The 26,975-nt window shown below is 36.2% G+C and overlaps 1 protein-coding gene across 8 annotated transcripts in view; it reads right to left on the reverse strand.

Annotated features, from left to right (window-relative positions):
• Positions 1–26,975, reverse strand: part of LOC127028955 (splicing regulatory glutamine/lysine-rich protein 1-like) — a 46,782-nt gene that overhangs the window by 19,000 nt on the left and 807 nt on the right. For 6 of the 8 annotated variants that reach the window (XM_050914622.1, XM_050914625.1, XM_050914624.1 and 3 more), the window contains exons 2-7: positions 17,719–17,852; positions 10,234–10,349; positions 5,802–5,966; positions 4,591–4,769; positions 3,853–3,983; positions 2,320–2,434 (exon numbers count right to left, since the gene is read on the reverse strand). In XM_050914622.1, the coding sequence (XP_050770579.1) occupies positions 2,320–2,434; positions 3,853–3,983; positions 4,591–4,769; positions 5,802–5,966; positions 10,234–10,349; positions 17,719–17,852 (840 nt within the window). Of the gene's footprint in view, positions 1–2,319; positions 2,435–3,852; positions 3,984–4,590; positions 4,770–5,801; positions 5,967–10,233; positions 10,350–10,640; positions 10,824–12,011; positions 12,425–17,718; positions 17,853–26,975 lie in introns of those variants that run through there. The other 2 variants (XM_050914628.1, XM_050914629.1) reach the window with 2 other exon arrangements.

A 26,975-nucleotide genomic window follows, 5' to 3' on the forward strand; every position in this document is an offset into this window, starting at 1 on the left:
GTTTCATAATAACTTCCATGAATGTTCTGGAAAATATAAATTCATATCATATTAGGATAGCTGTCCTTAGTAAATCTAGTGCATAAAATCTACTATAGACAATTTCTAGCAGCTTGTAAAAATAATTAGTTACATTTTTCTTCTTTTCCAGGCCCAGTCACTTATTGCAGTCTTGGTCAATGAAGAAAGATGGCTTTAACTGGCCTCTTTGTTCTCCAGCCTTACAATTTAATTGAACTTAAAAAAAAAAAAAAAAAAAAAAAAAACCAAAACCCCACTATCTGTGGTTCAGCATTTAGTCAAGTTACCTTTTCAGTTGAAAGGATATGTTAGCATGGATTTGAATTATAAGAGTTCTCAAGAAAAGGAATGAGCATTTACTACACGATAAATAAGGAATGCAAATAATGTGCAGATACTCCAATAGAAATCCAATTAAAGTCTTCTGATAAACATATATAGTATAGTCTCAGATTTGATGAAGAAAACAAGACTTTTAAAAATTACTATACTCTTTTTTCCCAAAATATTCCCTATATTTGGAAGATCATATTCCCTAGGAAAACAAAAATAAAAAGCTGAATTTGAACATTAAGTTTCAAAAGAACACATCATTGGATACTTTGCCTGAGAGGTTAAGGTACGATGAAGTTAAACTTACCAAAGACAGAAATTCATGTATATTACTCAATAAATCCTGAAGAACAGGGAGATACAAAAAATACCAGCTCCACCTGTCTTCTGCAGCTCAAGACACACAGGGTAAGATATACCAAGAGGAGAGGAGAGGCAATCATTTTTTACCTACAGCTTTGCTCCACGTATCAGTGTAGAAATACAAACTAATTATAGGGAAAATTAATTACAATTTAGTCCAAATAAGACCTTGAATAAATTTTATATCATAGAGATGAAAGTGATTTAGGGGTTTTATAAAACAGTAAAACTGGAAAGTGGTAAGGACAGTTTATTCTTAGGGATGAAGTTGCCTCAACAGATCAGACTGGCCTTTTTTCAGCACGTTCTCAAAACTGATAGTAACAGTGGTAAAATCATTAAAAAAATATAACTATCAACAATTGTTTAAAGCACAGGTTTTCTGCAAGTAAAAAATAAAATGCAAATTTATCTTCTAAAAATCAATTCGGTTTGTGTCAGTACAAAATAGCACTGAGATTACTAGTGTTACACAAAACAAGGACTGTTTTTCAGTTATGTCCTGAGTTAGAGAAACAGAAGAGAAGCAAGCAATAAGGAAACGAACAAATGATTCTTCTTGCATTAAAAAGATACCCAATGTTTTCATGTCATTAGATAACATGTACCGTGTAACACCATTACAAAACTGAAGCCTGCACTTAGATCTTATTTGTTTGGTAGTATAACTGATGTGGTGTGTCCCTCTGGCCAGCTTTTCTGTATGTAAAAGAATTCTAGTTGCCCTGTTAAAAGACAATGGATGAAAGAATGCAACAGTGCTGTCGCTGCAACACTCACCTTTTTAAAGTATAAGCTATCAAATACATTGAGTTTCCTTTTTTTTGATACTTAATGGAGCCAAATATCTTTAGATTGATTATGTAAATGATCAGAAGACATTCCTGACATTGAACAATTTCAGGAAGCGTTTGTAAGTCTCACATAGCAAGACTGTCTCATTCTCAGAAAACAATCTTAATGGGTAAACTTTAAGGGTGATCTAGTAATTTTATTTCCTCCTATATCTCAAAGCCTGTTTCAGAACTGAACAAATTAGCAAAGCAAACAAACTCTGAAGAATGAAAAACTGCCCCTAAAGCCTTTTTCTTCTGGCTTTTAAAAAAATATAGCTTTACATTTACAGTACAGTAAATAAAAATACTGCATTTGTTAACTAGATGTTTAGAAATTCAGGACAGCAGGAACTTTCTACTAGCAAAACCAGCCAGCCTATCTGTTCAGGGTGTTATCAGTAAACTAAATGTTCCATCCACAAAACACAGATAACTATTTCTTTTTAAAATACAGAGGTCACAAAATGAAATTATGCTACATTGCACAAAATGTACCATGAAACCATAGAAATGGTTATGCTACATGGCACAAAAAGTACCTTCTAGTGTGTTTTACCTGAAAGTAATCCTGAAAACATTTAGCATTTCGAGGGAAAGAGTATCTGTTCAGAGACAAAGTTCCTAGTTACTCCGATCTGGTCAGCGTAAGTTACTAATCTTCTCTACAGGGATACTTGTCTCATAACTCAGTCAGAAATCTCAGTAACCACCACCACTCAAAAAGACCCAGTATGATCTCTTAGTCCAAAATAAAAAACATACCTACCTGTGTTTTGAGTGTGATCTTTTCCTTCTAGATCGGGATTTTGAGCTAGACCTGGATTCTGAACGAGAATGGGAACGAGATCGACCGCCTTTTCTTTCACTGCTCTTTCCAGACTCTGAGAGGAAAAAACCACTTTGCAGTGTAAGCTCAGAACATTTAAAGATCCCAGTTAACAATCTGGCACAAGTGGAATGTACCACACATATAGTGCAAGGGGCCTATGCTTTGCACATCTTCCTTCTTTGCAAATATCCTTCAGAAACATCCAAGAAAGTCATTGCATATACTCGTTGAGTGCAGCCATCCTGCAGCAGTACACATAAACCAGATAATTATAAACAGCTAGCTCTGTTAGGAATGGGATTTACGTTGCTGCCACAATGCACAAGATTACAATACGTTCTCCTCTGGTATATTATTTAATATAACTACATTTTTTTTTTTTTAAAATAACCTCAGAAGAATAAATTTAGAGGGCATGGTTTGGAAAAAAAAGCATAAAATGTAAATAATAATTAGTACTTTTTATACTTTTAGATATTCCAACCACTGTACAAATATTGAAGTTCTATTCCTCAAACACTGTTTTGGGGGAGGAAGGGATGGAGAGAAGGGAGTGAAAAGTTTGATCCAAAGGCCAGGAAGTCAACAGAAAGCTTACCACTGACCTCAGCAGACTTTGGTTCAGACTCTAAAAGATTATTATTCTGCTGCTTAACACTGAGGAAATGTTAGAACTATTTTTCTCCCAACCTTAAAAAACAACAGAAAATACTTCCCCCCCCCAAGAAGAATGACAAAATCTTGCTGATGAAAAGAAAAAGGAGGATTTCAACTGCAAGTTTAACAAGTTGAGATTTTTTTATGCTGTAGTTTTGCAATCAGTTTAAGTCAGCATAAATCAGCACTGAAATGTCTGTCTAACCACTCAACCCACCAACACCTTCCTCCTTGACCTGGCATTTCAGTGTTAACAGGGATCAGGGAACCAATCTGGATGAAAAAAAGTCCATTACAATATGTTAAGTTTTATCCCAGATTCATTCTCTGATCCCAGTTGCTATGAGGATGCACATAGTCTTGAGCCAGCATGAAAAAGAGCATAGCACAGTGACAAAATTAACCTGCTGAAAGAAAACATAATATCGTTGCTTTCAGCAGCATGCTAGCTCCCTCTGATCATGAAACTATGGCATTAATGGGTGCTAGAGGAGAACAAAACAAAATATAAAGCATTTTATTAAAGTTTGTAAGTACTTTGAACTTTAAAAGCACCAACATTAAGTATTAATTTAGTATTGACTTCGTATTTTTGAAAACATTCAGTGAGCATGTATCTGAAAAGATATGATGAAATAGCTTCATTCCACTGCTTTGTTGCATGAAGACAATTTTGATTATTTTCTTTTTTTTTCTCCCACACATGTTGTTTACCTTTGAGTACCCTTTTCCTGTGTTTGAAAGTGCTCTTAAAAGCATGTGCCAAGGTACACACAAAACATGTCTGTTAGGTAATAAACATAATACACCTACCTGGCTCAATAGCAGCAGATATGAAAGACTGGGCTTCCCTTACTCTCTTCATCACTTCTTCCAGTTCCTTGGCAGCAGCTTGTGGTGTCATTTCAGGAGGTTTCACTATTGCATTATTGGAGTGATTTATTCTAAATTAAGGAAAAATAAAACCTTTAACTCCCAAACTCTTGAAAAGGGAAAATGAAAAACAAATAAGAAAACACCTCAACTTCCACATATGACTAAAAACTTCAAAGTTCAGCAAAACTACAGATTTTTCCTAACACTCATCTGTTCTAAGTATCTGAAATGTCTATCTTTTATTGCTTTCAAATCTTACCACTTTTAAATAAATGCGGCATGATATTTCTGTGTTAAAATATTTTCTAGTAGAAGTCTAGAAATCTGTTTCTCTATTTCAGATCAAATCTCTACATTAAGGCCTACTAATTACATACACATCATATATAAAGCTTAATTAGTACCAAGGACTGCAGATTCTCTCACTGTTATGGCTTTCACTAACTCAAGATTAGATGTAGAAATATTTTACTCAATGCCATCCATATTCTTCTTGGAGAAAGTTATGCCCAACCTTGAAATTGGAGTTCATAAAAGTGTTCCAGTTTACTAACAATAGGTCCTTATATTGAAAAAATATTCATCACAGCAGTTTCCTGCACATCAGAGTCATAAATGTATAAGGATACTAAGAAATCTCTCATTCAATATTCACATGGATAATTAATTTCTTACTTCAGTGGCCTGTCTCCAAACATAACTCCATTAAAGGCAAGAGCTCGAGGTACAGAATTTTGGTCTGCAAATTCCACAAAAGCAAATCGTGTTGGTTGTGTCTCATCACCTGCCATTCGCACAAATTTGACTTCTCCAACTTGCTTAAAGAATTCAAGCAGCTGATCTGCTGTTGTAGTCTAGAAAGAGTCAAAGAGCTCAGCTGAAGTAAAACATATAATGAAAACCACTTATCCAACATATCAGGTAATCTAAGAGCTACAGATTTTGGAAAGACATCTCACCATTATTACGCAGGCAACATGAATTTGGCAATGTTACACTTTGAGAGAGAAAGGTATTTTTTTCTTCCATTAATCTAAAGAATATACTACAATTTAAAATAGTGCAACCACAAGCCCTCAAGTCCTACATCTAGGTTAAAAAAGCACTTGCACAGGATTTTGCACTTTTCAGGCAACTCATTTGAAATAACTGATGAGGAATTTCCTTATACACCTACATCCAAGCTATTGATTGTGAATTTTGATCAAATAAAAAAAAAAAAAAAAAAAAATCCAAACAGTATTACAAGACTTCACTTTTATCTGTTTTTCTACTAGCTTCCAGCTTGTTTTATTTTATTGCGATCAATAGTACTTTTACACTTTAGTAGCTACTTTGGCAGTCAAAAAAACCCAAAATCAAATACCATCAGTCAAAAGCAAATTGTTTTTCAATTAATTCAATCAATTGCTGAAAAAACAAACTTCTGACAGACCTAACTTTCCTGTCAGAGAAACTCAAAGGTATTTATGCTAATTTTCCAACTTCCACTAGGACAAATCATTCCTTCTTACTGTACTTAAGCAACTGCGCAGTGTTGTGGGGGACAGCTACCATGATCTCACGACTTCTGAAGCATTGTTCAGCTAACACAACCCAGCTGGACATTTGATCAACACACACAATCATAAGTATGTTTCTTGAATTCAGCTACAGTGTGATTTCTCTGGTATCCTGCTAGAATGAATTCCACAGTCTGGTCTGATCTGATTGGCAAAGGAGCATTCAGAATTTGAAATATCACTAGTAAACAAAGAGTATTTTTTTTGTTTTGTTTAAATTCCTATTTGCATCAACTAACGAAAACTCTTAAAATGTAAGATTATAATTCATAAATTACAATTCTGCATCTTCCATTAGTATTGCCAATAAAAAAAAAAAGCTACCTGTGAATTCAAGTTTCCAACGTAGACTGTTCTTCTGATTTCATCAATTTTGGATGGGTCCACATTCCCCATAATTGGTGGCTGTGGTATTTCTCCCAGTGCCGTAATGTTAGGGTCCAATGCTGCTGCTGGTATAGCCCCCAAAGTGCCAAGTGAAACACCGAGCTGGAAAACACAAAAATAGAATATGCTTTGCAACCAAGCACTGGTGGGAGATATTTCACTTGTTAATACTTGCCTGCCTTGTGCATTTCTGTAAAAATAAATCTAATGAATATAGGTAAGACTTTAAACTGTAAGGTCCCAGCTGAGTACTGTATTGGGTTTATGTGGCAAGGTTTTCGTAGTGGAGGAGGGGGCTGCAGGGGTGGCTTCTGTGAGAAGCTGCTAGAAGCTTCCCCTATGTCTGATAGAGCCAGTTCCAGCCAGCTCCAAGACGGACCCACTGCTGGCCAAAGCTCAGCCAATCAGCGACGGTGGTAGCGCCTCTGTGATAACATATTTAAGAAGGGGGAAAAACTGCTGTGCAACAGCAGCTGGGAGAGAGGAGTGAGAAGATGTGAGAGAAACAACTCCGCAGACACCAAGGTCAGGGAAAGAAGGAGGGGGAGGAGGTGCTCCAGGCGCCGGAGCAGAGAGATTCCCCTGCAGCCTATGGTGAAGACCATGGTGAGGCAGGCTGTCCCCCTGCAGCCCATGGAGGTCCATGGTGGAGCAGATATCCACCTGCAGCCTATGGAGGACCCCACGCCAGAGCAGGTGGATGTGCCCTGAAGGAGGCTGTGTCCCCGTGGGAAGCCTGTGCTGGATCAGGCTCCTGGCAGGACCCGTGGCCCCATGGAGAGAGGAGCCCACGCTGGAGCAGGTTTGCTGGCAGGACCTGCGGCCCCATGGGGGACCCATGCTGGAGTGGTCTGTTCCTGAAGAACTGCAGCCTGTGGGAAGGACCCATGTTGGAGCAGTTCGTGGAGGACTGTCTCCCGTGGGAAGGACCCCACGCTGGAGCAGGGGAAGAGTGTGAGGAGGAAGGGGTGGCAGAAACAACGTGTGATGAACTGAACGCAACCCCCATTCCTCGTCCCCCAGTGCCACTCGGAGGAAGGAGGCAGAGAAAATCAGGAGTGAAGTTAAGCCCAGGAAGAAGGGAGGGGTGGGGGGAAGGTGTTTTTAGATTTGTTCTTATTTCTCATTATCCTACTCTGTTGTTAATTGGCAATAAATTAAATGAATTTTTTCACGTCAAGTCTGTTTTGCCCGTGACGGTAATTGCTGAGTGATCTCCCTGTCCTTATCTCGACCCACGAGCCTTTCGTCATATTTTTCTCTCCCCTGTCCAGTTGAGAAGGGGGAGTGATAGAGCGGCTTGGTGGGCACCTGGTGGCCAGCCAAGGTCAACCCACCACAAATACTTTTTTTAAGGAATAAAAATCTACCCATAAATAACCTTCTATAGTTAAGATTTTCTGTGTGCTATCAGTTACCATCTTATCAAAGAGGTCTGGCCAGGGATGCAATATATCAATCAGAAAACATACAGGCTTGAATTTCTAATGCAAACAGTCAATCAAATTGAGTAAGATGCCTTCAAACACTGCTAATATTTTTTTGCCACAACAAGTATTATAAGTGGATAAGGAATTGCTGAGGCCTTGCCCAGCAAGGGAAGAAGGGAATTTGCAGTGCCCAGGGCCAATTTGTTCCATAGCAAACATCAGTCCATCAAAGGGACAGATAAGGTACCTTTTGGACAAACATATCATGTAAGGCAACATTAATTACAGTTGAAATGCGAAGGACATTAATTCTAAGATCTTTCCCTACAAACACAGTCACTTCCTAGAGAATGAGGATAATACAACTCTCATTTTTAGAATTGGGAATTGAAATTTCTCCTGGGGAATGTTATAAAAAGTCACTTAAAAATCACTACTAAATTGGTCTGCTGAGTTCCTGGTTTGAGTTTTATTTTCTCCACCCAAAAAAGCAACTGCCTTTCCAGCAAACGAAGTTTCTAACAAGTGTTAGAACTTCTCAACAAGCCACCAGTAATTTTTTTTTATGTAACAAGAGAAAACTACTCTGTCTTTACTTGAAATCATCCTTTTATTATTGAACAGTTATACAGCTTGACTTCCTCTTTGATATTCTAAAGTTCACAGATAATTTATTAAAGATGTATATAAAAACAATGTGAATTTACCTTAGAAGGCTAGTTTAGAAACAAACGTCTCTAAACACTGCTATTACACCAGTTCTGTTTAATATCTTTATCAATGATCTGGATGAGGGGATCGAGCGCAGACGACACCAAGTTGGGTGGGAGTGTTGATCTGCTTGAGGGTAGGAAGGCTCTACAGAGGGATCTGGACAGGCTGGATCAATGGGCCGAGGCCAAGTGTATGAGATTCAACAAGGCTAAGTGCTGGGTCCTGCACTTGGGTCACAACAATCCCATGCAACGCTACAGGCTTGGGGAAGAGTGGCTGGAAAGCTGCCCGGTGGAAAAGGACCTGGGGGTGTTGGTCGACAGCCACCTGAACATGAGACAGCAGTGTGCCCAGGTGGCCAAGAAGGCCAAGAGCATCCCGGCTTGTATCAGAAATAGTGTGGCCAGCAGGACTAGGGAAGCGATTGTCCCCCTGTACTCGGCACTGGTGAGGCCGCACCTCGAATACTGTGTTCAGTTTTGGGCCCCTCACTACAAGAAAGACATTGAGGTGCTGGAGTGTGTCCAAAGAAGGGCAACGAAGCTGGTGAAGGGCCTAGAGAACAAGTCCTATGAGGAGCAGCTGAGGGAGCTGGGGTTGTTTAGCCTGGAGAAAAGGAGGCTGAGGGGCGACCTTATCGCTCTCTACAACTACCTGAAAGGAGGTTGTAGCGAGGTGGGTGTTGGTCTCTTTTCCCAAGTACCAAGTGATAGGATGAGAGGAAATGGCCTCAAGTTGTGCCAGGGGAGGTTTAGATTGGATATTAGGAAAAATTTCTTCACCGAAAGGGTTGTCAAGCATTGGAACAGGCTGCCCAGGGAAGTGGTTGAGTCACCATCCCTAGAGGTGTTTAAAAGACATGTAGACGTGGTGCTTAGGGACATGGTTTAGTGGTGGACTTGGCAGTGTTAGGTTTACTGTTGGACTCGATGATCTTAAGGGTCTTTTCCAACCTAAATGATTCTATGATTCTTTATGCTTCATTAGCAGCAATTATGCAGCGGAACCATAAGTAAGCACTTTTTTTTTAATGAAATGCCTAAACTATTACTTCACATATCAATGAGGGCAGTATCACCCATTTTAAGACAAAGCAAGCCAACATTCTTGTGAACTAAAAATGATTTTCAAAGTCATGCAATGTCTCTTATACAATGACAGTTATGAACCATAAACAGAATTAGCCTAAACCTCTAACTGGTGACTTTGGTCCCGCTGTTTCATTATATAAGTTGTACACTCTAAAACAGCTGTTGGAGCACAAGCTTCAAAAAGGATGCTGACCTTTGTGCAGGTTTTTGAAATAGTGCAAAAGAAATCAAACTTGGTTAAAGCAATGTTTTTATGGAAGGAAGGAAGGAAGGAAGGAAGGAAGGAAAGAAGGAAGACACTAAATACATTCATTTATTTTAGGATGCTGATCAGTATCAGCTAAGAATATGAGAATGGGAATAATGTTTCTGGTAATGGAGACAGATGAGGAATCATTTAAGGACAGATAGGTTTGGGAATCTGCAGGACTCCCTTAACACGAGTCAAAAATCCAGGATGGTACCAGTAACAACAACAATATGCACACTGTTGCAATATGTTTGGAAGACTGAGGACTTTCATCTTCAAATAACATGGGGTTAGTGACATTAAGCCCAATTTTTTTGAAGTAGGATTTACTATTTCCAGAATTCTCCCTGAATAGGGCACAGCAGCCTGCTGATGTCAAGAAAGGCTTACAGAGGCAAAAGGGAACTGAGCAGAAGCAGCAGCAGCTAGCTCCTATACTTTTTGCAGTGAAAACATTGTTAGGCTAACAGTCAGAAACCCTGTCATAGAGATATCAAGTAAAAGCACCCTAATGCAGCATTTTAATATTCCGAAGAACTGTGTCAATTTAACTATTATGTTTTAACAAATTTTTAGGAGGTGGATAGCATTGCCACTGGATCAAATTAATGGGTCTAGGGAAGGGACAACAATTAAAATGGACACAACCAAAACCAGTATTTACCCACTATTTTGCAAAACAAGAATCTGAAAGAAACACCCAGGAAAGGTAGTGCATGGACATCTTGTGATCTACCCTCAAGAGAGGCACCACAGCTATTCCTCACTGATTTAGCATATAAGAGGACAACATCCACAGATCAGAGTTCTTGTTCTCTGAACACAGAAAGGCTACAGAGTATAGAGGAAAACCAGAAATAAAACAGGGACTGAATTTTACTTACTGTAGTCAAAGGGGTTGGTGTAGGTATAGGAAGCAACCCTGCACCAGGCATCAGGCTTGTCATAGTAGGAGCAGGCGCCAATAGAGAAAGGGCTTTGGCTTCATCTGGGATTTTACCTGAAGAAGCAAATGAAAGCGTTACGCAGGGTTGGAACACTACACAGATGTTACTCTTTCTATGATTTTACAATTACCCTTTCATTTAAAGAAGTAATAAATAAGAATGAATCTATCTACCAGATCCTTACAAAGAAACAAATACGAACTTAAGTATTTCCTTTTACCCTGCCTCTACTAGGAAAAACAAAAGTGAGCAAAACTTCAAAGACTAGCAGTCTCATTAATGGATTATTATTTTAAAAACTGAATAATGTACACAATTATTTAACACTTTGAGCTATGGGTCACCTGTACTGGAAACTTAATGTTCATGAACCAAACGATATCAAGCATGGACGCTTTCCCAGGGCGGTGTTTTCACGGTGATCGAAAGTTGTTTTACACATGACAACCGTTCGTGTTGGCTGCATCACTAATAGCACACAGAACATCAGATACAGAAAAGAAGAACATTTTTTAAAGTTTAATCCCCAGAAATGGCAAATAACCAAACCAGTGTAAAAAAAAAAAAAAAAAAGTACGTGCTAACTGAAATTAGTGCGCTTTTTCCCCCTCTGGTGTTACCTACTTTTGATGTAAAAATAAATAAAAATAAAATAAAAACTACTGTGACTCCACACAAGACATACTACAAGTGAAGTTGGGAGTGGAGGAGGCGAGGGCAGAAAAACTCAGATTTGTACTGTCTTACATTCAGTTTACACCTCAGTTTATCTGAAACTGATAAATCAGCTTTAAATTTACTGAGATTGAAGAAAATCATAACTGATCAGCTATATTTTCCTAAAATATGTATTTCCTACTATTTCAAGCATATTATATTCCCCATTTTAAAACATTGTTTTAAAAGTCAAGGTATATACAAATACTGTGCCAGTGGCTTTTACTGCTTTGGTTCAAACTGTATATGTTTTAATTATAAAACCCCTAACTTCAGGATTTAAAAATTAATATGTAAATATTGTTATCAAAAAGGCAAAATATAAGTTTCAAAACACACTGGAACTCGTATAGCTAAAATTGCAATAAACCCCACAGGAATCATACTACTATAAAAAAATAAAAAGACAGAAGCGTTGCAAATCTGTTCTACAGATCTGCAGCAAGGACTAGGTTACAGTTGGATATGACCAAAGGACAAAACAAATCTAAATGAAAATTTATACATAGCATGGGTGGAATAGAAAAGATAAAATAACAGTACTCTCTTTTTTTTTTTCTCATGCCTCCTATTTAGATTTATTTTATTTATGTTAAGTTTTGAGACACCTTGCTCCTTAACATGTAACAAACCACTTGATTTTGCTATCTAAAGGAGAAAAATAGGAAAATTATTAGCACTTAAGAATTAACTGTGCAATTATGTCTTCCAGGGCTTTTATAAAAACATGCATGAATCTGAGTCATCGTCACAATGTTCAGCACTCTTTACAGGTCTCATTTTGAAGTCAGGCATGCAACGAGAGGTGTACCTCATTTGCCTGACTGCTCATGAGAATCAGGTACCTTGCCTCACATCCTGCCTACTATGTAGCTAACTAACAGGCTTCCAAATATACAGTTCCAGCAATTGTGTGTGCAAATTAGGCATACAATTATATACCAGTTCTTCTGAAAATCAAAATACTTAAGTGTTTTCAAATGATTGATGAACCAGACCTTATCCTGAACAGCCAGCATCTTGCAATTAACTGGATACTCATACAGGTTTCTACGGGATCAACAGACATGGCTCAAGTAAATCCAATGGCAGAAATGGCTCCTGAAGTGGTGCATCTGCATTCTAATTTAGATCCTTGGTCAGTAATGTACATAAGCATATGCCTAACTTAAGTATGCACTTACATACAGCCAATTCAATATACACTTAACCAGATAAACTTAAGAGATGCTTAAGGCATTTAGCCCTTTTAAATAGGAACTGAGTTATGCACATAACTAAACAGACAGGGAGTCAAGTTCAGAAAGGTACTTAAATACAATCCTAAACTTTAAGCATATGGGTCATCTTACTGAAATAATTGGAATTATTCATTTGCTCAAGCATTGCTTAAGGAATCAACTGAACACTTTCAGTTAAGTAAACTATTATAGCAGTTCAAAAAATGAATAACATACATATCTAAATTATAAAGTTAGCAGCATTATTTCCAGAATACTTTGGTCCCTCAGCAACATAATGTTTTATTTTAAATACAAAATCTAGTTGGTCAGTTCCATGCCACAAACAAAGATCTGCTCATTTATTTTATTCAAGAATGAGGAAGGGTCTATCTCTACAGATAGAACCCTGAAAATTTGCCCGTATTTTCAGAGATACTGTCTTTTCAAAAGATCCCCTCTAGTTTTTAAGATCAGGTCAAATTTTTTAACAATTCTATAGAAAATAAACTGTTGTGGGTGGAAAAAAAAAAAGAAAACCTGAAATATCTTGCAAATTTACTTCCCTGTTCTTTAGACAGTTTTGAAAAACAAATTAATATGAGGTCAAATAACCTCACGAGTTACAGCCTTTAAGTTTTGGAGTGTTATCTCCATGAATTTATTTATAAAAGGAATACAAGCCCACAAAGAGACAACAAAACATGTGGGTAATGACATAACAAAGTAGGACAATTTAAGAATAACTGTTTTGGTTTTTAAACTCATGGTATTTAAAAGCTGAATGGAAATGAGGTAAAGATATTTATTTTCTAATAAGGGAAACAGACAAAATAAATATGCCACATCTATACCACATCCTTAGAAATATGTCTTTGAAGCTTATGAGTGTTTAGTAAATTACAGATTCTATGATCATTTATTTTTTATTCTTCGCTTTGCAAAGGAATCTGGAAGCAAATGTAGATTAGCTCTGCATTGCCTAGAGATATCTTATGCTTCTTCAGAAATGTACAGTTGTCCTAAATATCAGTTATGATTGTCACTTTTTTTGTATCAAAGTGCTTAAGAGCCCTAGTCAACCTAGTCCATACCAGAATTCATTTTGCTAAATGCTGAAGAGAAGTATCTGTGTTAAGCAGGTACTAATCACAGTATTTTTATCCCCTTCCATGTGCTCAGAAGAAATTAATTTCCTATTCTTTGTACTGAAACTACATGGTTAATCCTCCCCTCTCCCCAAAACTGCTTCAGCAATAAGTACGTTTCTTTTAAAAATACTTTCTGTTCACATCTATTCGAAAAATAATTAAAGGAATTGTTATTTTCCTACTATTTTAAAATCAATGGAAAACGCACACTTACAAATAAAATAATTTCTGTGTAATCCAATTCATGATTCTTATTGGATTTAGCAGCAGAGATTAAAGAGATTAGAACTACTGGTAATTACCTCAACTGGCACAGCTAAATCCAACAGAGATCATGAAGCAAAGCTCTTCCCAGCTGCAGTTCACAGCCTGGTGCATTACCAGAGTGAAACCAATTGGTCCCAATGCAGCTGTCTGGGAAGAGCAATGCCTGAGGACTAGACACACCACCTGGTCCAGCACTTCTGTTTCAGGGCTTCCGTTTCACAAGAAAGAAGAATGAACATCATTTAGGGATGAGAACCTTCTCAATCACTCCAGCATGAACTGCCAGGGCTTCTGAGATTGAGAGATGACACTTTTTTTTTTTTTTTTTTAATCTCTTCTTGAAATAATCACCACTGGAGCATGTAAAAGCACAATACACACATACATACACACACATGCACACAGAACTTTTCAATCTTCCCACAAATAACAGTGTTAAAAGACAACGTGCCTCACATAACACATTCCAACCAAAACCTCAGGCTGCATTTGTACTTATGAGTGGTAAACAGTTTTTTCTAAAAATTACAAAAACAAAAGGATGAAATCTTACTGCCACTGACCTCACTGGAGCAAGGTTTCATCAGAAGCAAACAAATATTTCATGACATTCAATATTCATGAAAGTTCAATATTAGAAATAATTATTTTAAACTCTTCATATTAGATATAAATAGAAAGCCTTCATTTAAACTCTCACGAATGGAGTGGTTTAGATCACTGGTGGGGGGCTGTACCACCACAAACAGACCATGCAACCTAAAACAAAACTACTCTGCTGAGAGGAGGAAAAATAGCAGAGAAAGATCATGATTTTACTTTGTAAAGTTAATTTCTCCAGGAAGTGTTTTAACTGTCCTCTTCCAAGATAAGCTCATAAAGCATAACATATGAAAGAATGCATCTTAAAACTGATATATTTTTCACTATTTCAGTCTGACACAATGTGCTCATCTGTTGAATTTAGATGCTTAAATGTATTCCAAACCAAATTGATCCATAATTCACAGCATAAAACTTAGTTAATCATATTCTAAATTCTGTGTATACCATCCAGAAGCAGCTTCAGGTCAACTTCAAAATGAAACACTGTGAACCCTTTACAAAACATCATTTTTTCAGAACTGAATTACCAGTTCACAAGTACAAGGGAAAGAGATTTAACAGAACAAAACAAAAAAGGAAAAAAATAAAAGAAAAATAAAAGAAATAAAGGAAAGAAAGCAAAATAAAATAAAAACAGAGACAGGGCGTCCATCTTCAGCAGGCCAGACTTCGATCTCATTTCCCCCATGAAGATTTCACTTGGCGGCAGGTTTAGTGGCATGGCAAACAATGCCTAAATCAGGCAAGTGTAACAGGTCTGCCTTGGCCAGTCTAGTCATCTAATAATGCACAAATATCACACAGAGAAAACATACAAAACCAAATTAATAGTCAAAATCCATCTACTAGACAATGTGGACATAAAATTTAGAATGATTAGGGTGACATCTTTGTTTATCTTTCAACCTTTGCATTCTCAAAGTATAATGTTTAAAGAAAAACCTACTGATACACACAAAAGAAAGTCATATTTTGATAACTCGATAATGTTACTTCATTTACAATTATATTTTTGTTAATTTGTTTATTAAATGTCACAAAATTAACATTGTTTTCATTGTGTAGTGATTCCCTCCTCATACTCCCTTGATTTACCACTGTTTAAATACACTCCAAATTTCAGATTTTATTCTGGTTTTTAAAACCAAGTTTTCAGAGTTCTGTTTTACCCCTCCTCTATATTCGATTCAGCACATGAAATGTTTTATTACTGGCACTGTTGGCCATGGATATAATTTAACCTTCCAGTAGAATATAGCCATTGCTACTTTTAAAGCCCATGATACACTCTACTGACTCCATTAATGATACATAGTGAATAAAAAATGTTGCACTGTGGTTTCCAAAGCCATACTTATTCCACAGAATAAATTCCTCAGAAAGTTAAACCTATATGAATTCACATCTTTACAAATTAAAATTAGTGATTCTGTTAGAAAGTTACATGGAAACAGCATTCTGACTTTAAAAAAAATTTGACCTCACAACCCAATCACTTGTTCACCTAATTATGCATAAATCTCTGTGGGGTCCAGAATGATCTGGAACAGTGACAATTTTTCTGTAATACATTTTCTCAGAAACGCCTAATAAGTCAGCTACAAACAGGGTTGGAACAAGATTTCTCAGAACTTTGATTTTATTCTCCTTCCACTCATTGTCTACCATCAAGAGACACAGGAAAATGTAGCTTTACCTGCCTGTTGCCATATCACATCAGGCAGTGATCTCATCACAAGAAAAACACCAGGAAGTATTGTTCATTCATTAGGCGGCAATCTTTCCTCTCTGGCAGTACTGAACCAGTGTTAAGGTCTTTTCAATGAAACATAAAACTAAGATCCTGAAGAATTTGTCGTCAATTATTTAAGGGCAATTTTTCAATAAGGACTCTGGTCTGATACATTTTGCCTACCCAAAGCCTCTACAAAGCTTCAAGTGGATACAGCAATATCCTCTTTGTGGTTTAAGAAGTAGTTCCAAAAATAAAATCAAAAAGTCCCCAAAACAAAGCATAAAAGCAACTAAAAATCTAGGCTTCACAAAGACTTGTTAATATGCCCATATTAACAAGGCTACAAGAATAGACAGTATATTGTAGGTCATTTTAGAGTCTATGAAATTTTGGAGACTTGTCAGAGCTTGCTAGGAACACCCCAGACCATTATTACAGCAGCACTAATCTCATACTATCCAGATCATGATGTGGCAAACATGCCAAAAAAATGGTACTCTGGGACCACTGTTAACAAACTCCAAGAAGTCAACATTATTTTTTGAACCAAAATCTGACTCTTGCAGTTAGAAAAGTCCTGTTAATAGGAGATATTTCTGGACTTGCTGCAGTTTATGGATCAATTATTCTAAATATTGTTGTTCATGGCAAAACAGCTACCATGTTCAAAGTTAAGTTAACTTCACTCCACCAGCTGGAATGTTTCCACTCCAGAGAGACAAAAAGTCCAGATCCAAATGGGCAGATGCTCAATTCCCACAATGATCCCAATGAAGTCAATGGGGCTCTGCCTAACTCCAGCAATCTGCCTACAGTAGAGCCATGCTTCATAGAACTGTATTCAGATCTGAGATAGTATACTAACAATAAGAACTACCTTGTATTCAACACATCTGTAAAAGCATGACCTCAAAGCTAGTTAAAGGAACACTTGTAAATTTAGTATTCACCAAACATTTTATTTTATTAAGAGTTATAAAAATATTTTATACTAGAAGCATTCTGTACAGCTGATTGCATTTTTAAAGAGATATCTAAAATCAAAAAGGAGTACCAGTATGCATAAGAAAGCCTTTTTATTGCACACAAAGTAATATTTTCCACAGAAACAAGAAAGGAAAACTGAAATTTTTTTTTTTATTAAACTAGCAGGTAAACATTTATATTCAAACAGTAATTATCACCACAAATGCAAAATATTTTAATTAGATTAATCTAAAATGGTCAAATGCATATATCATGTCTACAAGACAAAATTGGGATTCAGTCTAAAAAAAAATGGAAAAATAATTAGTATCTTAAAAAAAAACCACCACACCAAGGGCAATACATTAAGATCCAAACTGCAGTTTTATCAGTGCCAGGAAATTGCCTAATCTTTTCAGTGCTCCATTGACTTCAGTGAGAACTTTGTGTGGGAATAAGCTTGCCAACACAAACCATATTGAAGGGAATTATTTTACCTTCTTTTCCCCCAAAATATGTAATAACCATGGAAAATTGAATTATCCTAATTTAAATCAACTAATTTTTTATAATGCTGAATTTCAATTAAATCTATATAATTGGGTTTCTTCATTCAATTTTCAATTTTGTTTCAAGACTTTTTTTTAAAAAGCAATAAAATAACACAACAACAGAGCACCACCTCCTTACATAGAAAGCTTAAAACAATTAGCAGACAGGACAAAGACCAACATTACAGAAGAATGTCTAAAATACCAACCTTCCGCGCAGGGCACAACTATCAAAGCTCTGTCAATAAAAACCGTGTTAGTTAGATGCTGGGCCACACCAACACTTGATGCTTCACGAAACTTAATATAACATACTTTGGAGGAAAAAGCAAGAGGTGTGTTGCTGCAAGATAAAAGAAAAAAAACAATTAGCCATATTAAATAATTGTATGCATGTATTTTCAACTATTATTTCTTAAAAAAAAAAAAAAAAAAAAAAAAAAAAGGTTTTAGACTTCCTGGAAAAGTTACCCAAAAGACAAGAGTATAGAAATTTACTAATTTGCCTACTTACTATGTCACTAAAAAAAGCATAGCATAGCCCCTCCTCCTTTTTAATGGAAACTTACAGAAGCCAAAATCCCAAATTAACAAGGCTGATTTTCTTTACAAATCTTGCTAAACAACATTCACCGGTACATTCCAAATTACTATTGTAAGTAGCACATTCACTCGACACATCTGTCGAGTAAAAAATTTATAGTTTATATTTTATTCTCCAAATAATCCTTGTTTAAGAAAGTCAAACAATAAGTCCAGTCATTTTTTAGTGGGTCCTTCAGATATTAGCCCATATTAACCGATACTCTTTCTTAGGCCTTCACGAAAGAAGTTTTGTTAATTCATATTAAGATAAAAGCAGTTCTTGAGAGTTCTTTCAAATGTTAGGTCTTAGTTCACTAATGTAACAAAAATCCTTTTTATCATCTGCCTTAGTTTGGCATAGTGTAGTACAGGATAACACTGGAGGAGGTAGGAGGAATTCACTATTAGGCTAGAATAAGGAAGAAAATTAAAAATATGTATGTTGGGTAATTTGCTTTTCCATTAGAAAGTACACCAACAGACATCAGAAAGCACAATATGTAAACTTTGTAATCTTGATCAAAAACAAAGAAGTTTGCTTTTAAAAAAATGTATTCCCTAGTCAAGGTTTATACTCTATACAAGCAGTTTATGTCTTCATATGAAGTAAGTACAGGTGAAGCCTTCAAAGACAGAATACAATAGGATATTGCTGGAACATCAGCAAGTTCCATTTGAAAAAAACATCTGTCTTCTAGAAAAGTAGTAAATCGTGGAAAGTACACTGCATGAACTGTTTAATCCTGACCCTCCCTCAACTGAAACACTTGTCAACTTTCTGGAGTACCAGAAGCAGTTCAAGTTTAGCCCAGTCCATCTTGTAGTCCCTCAAATTCCAAGCAGGTACTCCCAAAGTTGTTGTATGGAATTAACTAGGCTTTAGTATTTAAATACAAACTCAGAAGTTTTAGACACATTATTTCTTCATATTAATTGCATAAATGAACCAGGAACTTAGTCTGAGGCAGGCAGATTGGTACATTTCTGGTTACCAGAAAGGTAACATCCAGGTAAAATATCTAGAGAGCCAGCCAACTTCAGAATGGCAATCAGAAACATTTATGATGGAAAATTCTGTGAAAACAGAGACATTGAGGAAGCAAAAATAAACAGGGAGGGAGAGAAACATAAATATGAAAGTCAACCTTATACAATTTAGAAAAACATTGCAAGATGACTACATTTCTTCTGTCCATTTAGTTTGTCTGTAGTGGACAATGTTTTCACAGTTTCAAGCTTTCATGTTTAGGAAGGAAATAAACGCATAAAATGGCTTTTGAGCTATCTGTAAGGTGTTCAGAACACTTTCCACCAGAGCTGACAAAGAGCTATGACTCTCTCAGTACTCAGCAGAAATGTTTGCATACAACTTGTAATCTTACATATTCTGAAGAGCCAGACTTTGCCCACTGCAAAGATTTTTTTTTTTTTTTTTTAAATGGCCACAGTTTTTTTCGTTTCGTTTCGTTTGGGGGGTGGGGGGGTAGAAGGGGGTCTGTGTGCATAGATTTGGGGGGAGGGTGTTTTGGGTTTTTTGTTGTTGTTTGGGGTTTGTTTGTTTTTAAATACACACGCCAGTGTTACAATCCAAATGGCTGAAGCCTCCACTGAAGATTCTGTGGTCCAGACTTCCTTCTAACACCTCTTGGCTTTTTCCTTTTTTGTTTTCATTGCTAACTCAAAAGCATAATTCTGTTCCAGGCTCCATAAATAATCCTTATAAATTTCAACATCTATAGAGCCAGCTATGACAAATGTATTTTTTATAATATTTCCCCCCCTGTATTTCAATCACAAAAGCTATCTGGAAAGTACGTTAAAAAATATTAACATCAGAACACTGCTGCAACAAGGCTCTAAAAAGAAGTCTTGGTACAAAGTGTTTTCTGAAGGTTAAGCTAATCATGCAATTCACTGGAGAAGCGATGAAGAGGAGAAATTCTCTTATAAGGAGACCACCTCTGCTGAAAACACATCAATGCTGCATCTACATCAAGGGAGATGATTAAGATCCAAAAGATCTAAAATTCTAAGAGGTTTCACAGTGATTGAGTCCTCTCCTTTTACAAAATGGGCCTCCTAAACTTCCCCAGTAGGCTTTGTAAGAAGTCTTTCTTAAAACAGAAAAGTCCTATTCTGTTTTAATTCCTTTTGTTCCATTTTTTTCTGCCAATCTTTTCTGAGGCTGAACTGAGGTAGAGTCATAGTCTTCTTCCTAGGGTTACAAAGCACTGATGCAAAAAAGCAAGTCCTACATCTCTGATTTAAGGTTACTATAATCCAGTTTCTTTAGGAAAGCAAGAAAACTCAAAAAGGAAATAAAGATCTGAATAGTATTCAGATGTTTCTGCCATTTTTGTTTTCCTTTGTAGGGAGACAGTAACATCCATCTCCCAACAGAACAACCAACCAAAAACATAACAATGACCTATTCAGAAAGTTACAGTGAAAAATCAAATAAAAGGCTACAAAACATCCCTCTAAGGGTCCAAATTTTCTCAGGATGGTGGTAGTGGTGGAGACAACAACAGAAATGAATAACCTATCAAAATAAGATGTTCTGGAATAATTGTGCAGATCACATTTAAATAAGGCTCTGTGTGTTTTACCTCAAAGGCCTTATCTATACTGCAGTCACTGCGGGATATAACGATGTCTAAGAAACACTCATGTGTACTAGCCTCCAAGACCACTCCAGAACATCCAGAAGCAAACAGTATTATAGCAGGGTTTTCAACACCTAATGCAGACAGTTTGTGCCTCCCTGCTTTCAAACAATTCATTCTGCAAAAATTCAATTGTTGCTCAATAAAGCTTTTCAATATTTAACTGTTCAAAAATCCTCTTACAGCCACATTTGAAAGCTTATAGCTACAAATGTAATTTTGAATGCTTCTCTGAAACACAGACTTCAACTGGGTGACAAGCATAACGCAAAAGCATGACTGAGACTAAGAATCTGATTACAGACGTCACTGATCTCCTAGTGTGCCAAAAAACAATTCTAAGCTGTATGAGTAGTTGGCATACTGGAGTACATACCCAAGGCAAAAGACCTGTCACACCCTGCAAACCAGCTTCAGATTTCAACTGTACTGCAAACTGATCTATAAAGACTGGTCTCGGTCTTGTTCGGAACTGTGAAAAAAAGAAGCCATACTTCATCTTCGCACAAAAGTCTATTTAAACAGCCAACAGAAAGGTACCAAATTAATACTTTCTTGGACAACACATTTTGTAAGTTTAAGTGTAAGTAACTTTAGGCTGATTAAAAAAAAACAAAAAACCACGCAGCAAAGAGACAAAAGTTTCAGAGAATATTCTACAAAGCAGGGAACACAGCATACCCTCTCATGCTCCTGGCATCACCACGCAAGCATGGTTTCTCAGAGATCTTTTGCACACAGGGGCTTGCAGGATGCCTCCCTCCTACCTCCTTAATGGCCTCTGTGTATTCCCACTTGAGAAAACTCAATAAGCACGGAAAGTTTTGCAAATGGCAAACTGAGGAGCACTTGTTAAACAATGACAGCAATTTTCCATTCTCAACATGGGAATTCAGATCTCTAGCCAAATCAGGACCATACACAGATATTCAAAACTTCAGGAATTTTTCCTCAGACTTTGATGACAAAATATCACTGAAGCTGACAGCAAAGCCCCACTAAAGCCACCCTCTTCTACACAGAAGTGGCAAATCCACACCAAGGCCTTGACGTAGTAACAACTCTTAGTACATAAACTAATTCTCTTACGCAGGCTGTGACTGTAATATTATTTTCTGTTCTTGTTGACTGTTTCACCCTATCTAACCATAATTTTACAAGTCGTTTTCATATATACCTTTAACTTTTCTTTATGATATTTAAGTCTTTAGCTTCAGGAAGAAACCAGATCTCATTTGGTAAAATTAGAAACCTGCAATTCAGTCATCCTATTTTCCTCAAGATGTAAGCAAAAGGGAAAATACTATACATACAAGTAAATTAAAAAACCCAACAACATAGAAATCCTATTTTCTGAAAGGATTTTACAATCATCCCTTACTTTCATTTCTGAGCAGTTGGTAAAAAAAAAACAAAACAAAACACAAATTCTCTGAATATCCTTCTTCTCAAGGCTAAAGCTCTGTTTATGGGACAGGGAAGAAGAGGTGACCAAAATGCTTGGCAATAGTAATGAAATGGAATAAAAGGGGCCTTTGAGCACTGAAAGCCACCTACAGCAGTCTTTAAGAGACAAGTCTTACAAGGAAAGGGTTAAAAATCTCATGAAGTCAAAGTTTCTTAGGCAAGTTTTTGACACCAATTTTAAACCAATACAGCAGACAGTTGCAGCATGATAAAACATAAACTCAGCTAATCTCTTTAAGATTTGATAATCAAATACAAATTACTTAAGAGTAAAATGAGTGGATAAAAAAATACCACCTCTTTTCCCACCTCCATATAACTTATACTTGTTTACTGATGTTATTCATCAAATAGGTGCTTTCAATTTTTAGATTAAAGTTCCAATGGAAAGCCTTCCAGAGAGCAGAACAGTATATAGTTATACAATCAAGTCAAATTTAAAATTTTCTTGTAAGAAAATAGGTAAATACAAACAGCCACCAGTAACAAGCATCTCTGACCCACTGAAAGATGATTCACATTAATGGTTTTTCAATAAAAAGGAATATTGCTTTCAGTGCCAATGAAGCCTTACTGACAAGTAGCTAAAATCAGGATGATGACCATATGGAAACAACTTCTTCAGTGCCAAGAGTTTCCAATGCCCTCAACGCCGAATCTGAAAGTGGACTACTCATAGTTCACACAGGCCTCTTCGGAAAATAATAATAATAAAGTAGCATTTACTGCCATCTGCATAAAGTGCGGAAACCTCTAATACATGATAGACACTTCCTCATGGAGAACTAGGCTTTCAGGAACACAACAGGTATGAAATCCATCCTTCTTAAAGGGATGTCTGATTAGCAGTGACTGAAGAAACTGAAGGACTTTGATGAATGAAGATAAAACATGAAGTGACAAACTACCAAAGAGCACAGTGTGATTTAACTCAACATTCATAAAAGTCCTCCCAATCAATTCAGTATACAAAATAAAGGACCCTAACAGAAACTACTACTTTAAAACCACAGTCTTAAGATATTAATTGCTGGGAAAAGTCACCGGGTTCAGGAAGCTCACTAGGAATACTGAAGAGTCATCTTAAAGAACCTGCATTTTATTTAATGCATTAAAAAAACTGAGGTGGTTTCTCTCTCTTCCCCTCCACATTTTGCATGCTTACAAGAACTTTAAGTGAACTAATCTAACATTAATATGCTTTCTATTTAATGTAATCTGTAAGTAATTATATTCAACAATTGAGACTTCCTGTTAGTTTTTTAAAGAAATTCTCTGTTGCTCCCTATAAAACCAAGGGACATGTTAATGACAGGAGACTGGAAAAATGTAGAAAATGGATAAAAAGGAACTCTTCTCTCTCATAATGCTAGTTCAGACAACCATAGCATAGCCTTATACTTTGTTCTACAATCATTGAAGAGCCTATAGGTGCCAGATACATCATCCTCACTCCCCAGTAAGTCATAAATCTTCTCTTTTTTTTCATTCAAGTCAGCAGTAGGGTGCTGCACAATGAATTATACTGGAACAGTGTTATCAAAGGAATTTCCTATAAGGTTGAAATGATCATCTGATCAAATTCACCACTTCTACAAACCTCTTGGGTTGCTCTGACAGAGCAAAAAATCAGAGGATTAGGAAAAAAAAAATCCAAAGATAACATGTAATGCTGCATCTTCCAAGAATGGGAAAAAATATTTAAAAAAGAAATTAAATTATCAAGAGCAATGCTCCAAAATGGTCCATGTCCTTGACCAAGTTAATTCACAAATACCAGAATGAGATTTATTTCCTTTCAATCAAAAAAAAAAAAAAAAGTAGTTGTGTTATTAAAAAATTTAAGTATTTAATACAATCAGATTTTATGGATTAGACTTCAGAAGATTAAGGGAAGAAGTAGAAGGCTGACAAACATGATTGACTTGGAAGAGGTGAAGGATAATTTACACTTTTATTTGGAAAGACCATAATGCTAGATTAGAAAAAGGGGAGTTCATATGTTTTATAAAGTGTGTGTATGCATGTACATATACATATATATGTCTATATATTCTGTTTACTGTTGAGCATCAACAGAACTACAAGTTCATATCCATTAGAAATAAACATGCCTAGCAAAGGCAATGGGATTACAAATATTACAGTAAATCTCTTAACTTGAATGCTCTTTTTTTATACATGAGATGATGCATACAGAAGAGAACACAACTTCACTCTGCTCTGCAAACTCATGCTTGACTAAGTAAAAATATTTTGCATGTACGCTGAATATTTTCAATACAGAATTAGAGAGAAAACAAGTTACAATTCTACACAATGCAACATGTAACTTTATTTCACCACATCACTTTATCTATAAAAAAGTTAGGATAATACTCTTTTAATATTACACTATATATTATTCTTAAAATAAGAACTGTTGGCTTTATTTTAACTATGTGCTTCTGTACAAAGGTGTCCTGGTTTCAGCTGGGACAGAGTTAACTCTCTTCTTAGTAGCTGGTACAGTGCTGTGTTTTGGATTTAGTGTGAGAATGATGTTAATAACACTCTGATGTTTTAGTTGTTGCTAAGTAGCACTTATCTTAAGCCAAGGGCTTTTCAGTTTCCCATGCTCTGCCAGCAAGCAGGTGTGCAAGAAGCTGGGAGGGAGCAGAGCCGGGGCAGCTGACCCAAACTAGCCAAAGGGGTATTCCATACCATGGAATGTCATGCCCAGTACATAAACAGGGAGGGCGGGAGGGACGGATCACTGCTCTGGCATCGGTCAGCAATTGCATTGTGCATCACTTGTCTTTTCTTGGGTTTTATTTCTCTCTTTTTTTTGTTATATTCCTTTTCATTACTATTATCATTATTATAGTTTTGTTATTCTTAGTAGTGTATTTTATTTTACTTTAGTTATTAAACTGTTCTTATCTCAACCCACGAGTTTTACTTTTTTTCCTGATCCTCCTCCCCATCCAACTGGGAGGGAGGAGGGGGGAGAGGCTGCGTGGTGCTGAGTTGCTGGCTGGGGTCAAACCATGGCAAAAGGCTAGCAAACGGGGTCCCAATCTCAGTGAAAACTTTTACTTAACTTAGATAACACAAATATTCTGGAACAACTGAAAGCTACCATGTCACCTTCCTCTTATTCCTCAGCATGAAATAAATTTAAAAGAGCATATTAATATTCGTCATTCAGTAGTCAATATCCATGAGATCTGTAATCCACTAATTCAATTTAGTGAATTGTTTTTCAGCTAGAAACCAGACTGAAAAGTGAGTTTACCACTGTTCCATGAAGGTAACAAAATTCATGCTCTAGAATACATCGGAAGTTTGGATTGCTTAACAGAAATGTTTTTAAAGCTAAGACTGGGATGACATGAATTTTTGTCTGATGTTGACTCTAATGTAAAAAGCAAACTTCCTTTCTAATTGAATTAACAGAAAGAATTTATTTAAAAAAAAAAATCTAAGCCTTAAATCATTAAATGCCTAAGGAAAAAGTAGGAGCAGAAAATAATTTTAACAAATTGCAGACATCTATTATAGCATCTTTTTGCTTGAGATACCTTTGCTATCCATGCACTTATCAATGAAACACTATTTTCTGAACTTATCATAATATTAAAATATATTTTCAGAGTCAATAGGAAGCATGTTTTTACTGTTTCACAAGAAGAGCATTAGATTAAATACTTAATTTTTTTCCAAGGTAATAATTTGAAAGTCAGGTCAAATGTCCAGAACTATTTGGCAAGTAAATGCATATTTCCAAAAGTTATGCATAAAAATTGTAAATAAAACCAAGAGTAAAATAAATAATCACAATCCCACATCCTATCTCTGAAAACGAAATTAGTCATTTAGAACTGATGTTTACTACATTATAACCTTGACATTTCCAAGTCAAATCCTGCTATGGTACTGGATTTTAAGATTTTATGTGTATACAGACTGGCAAAATTTTATACATAGGCACAAACATTATTTGCATACAAAATGTCAAGAAAATAGCTATTTGCCTTAAAATCTGCTATATAACAGTGAAAAATAAGAGCAACAGCTATAACAAAAAAAATATTAAGTCAGGAGAAAACAAGTGTATTAACTGTATTGTGGAACAAGTCCAAAGTAAAAACCTAGAAAACTGTACAAAAATCACCGTAAATCTATTAAAGAGTGTTTAAAATTTGGTAAGGCTGTTTTATCTTTACATGAATGGATGCCTACTACATATACTTTATACACATATTAAATCACATTTAGTTTTTCTGAATGGTCCTCATTCAAACCTAGCCAAGTATAATCTAGTAACAGCTAAAAATGGACAAATACCAACGTTTTTGCTATTTAGTTTTTAAAAAAATTGAAATTTTATTCCTCTGTCTTTTGTATTAAAATTGAAGTATGGATGTGAATGACTCCCCTTGCCCCTTTTTGCTATTCCTATTTAATTTTCATAAGGAAAAAGAAAAAAAAAAGGTTTGAAAGGGCACGTCTGTCATTCACTTCCTAATACAACAGATGCGTTAAGTAAAAATTATTTCTTTTCCTCCCCTGTTCTGTTGGCCACCATCTGCTTGGAAGAAACACTGAGGTTCGCAAAATAACAATATTATCCCCCATTTGAGCGGATCCCTCGCATGCAGCTGACATAATGAGGACAGCTACAATTTAGAGAAATGTGTAATGTCCGTTATTAACTTTCATTTACTGCAAACGTCTTATCGGGAGCATTTATGAGCACAGGGCAG

Source organism: Gymnogyps californianus, unplaced genomic scaffold (genome assembly GCF_018139145.2).
Source record: "Gymnogyps californianus isolate 813 unplaced genomic scaffold, ASM1813914v2 HiC_scaffold_51, whole genome shotgun sequence".
NCBI lineage: Eukaryota > Metazoa > Chordata > Aves > Accipitriformes > Cathartidae > Gymnogyps > Gymnogyps californianus.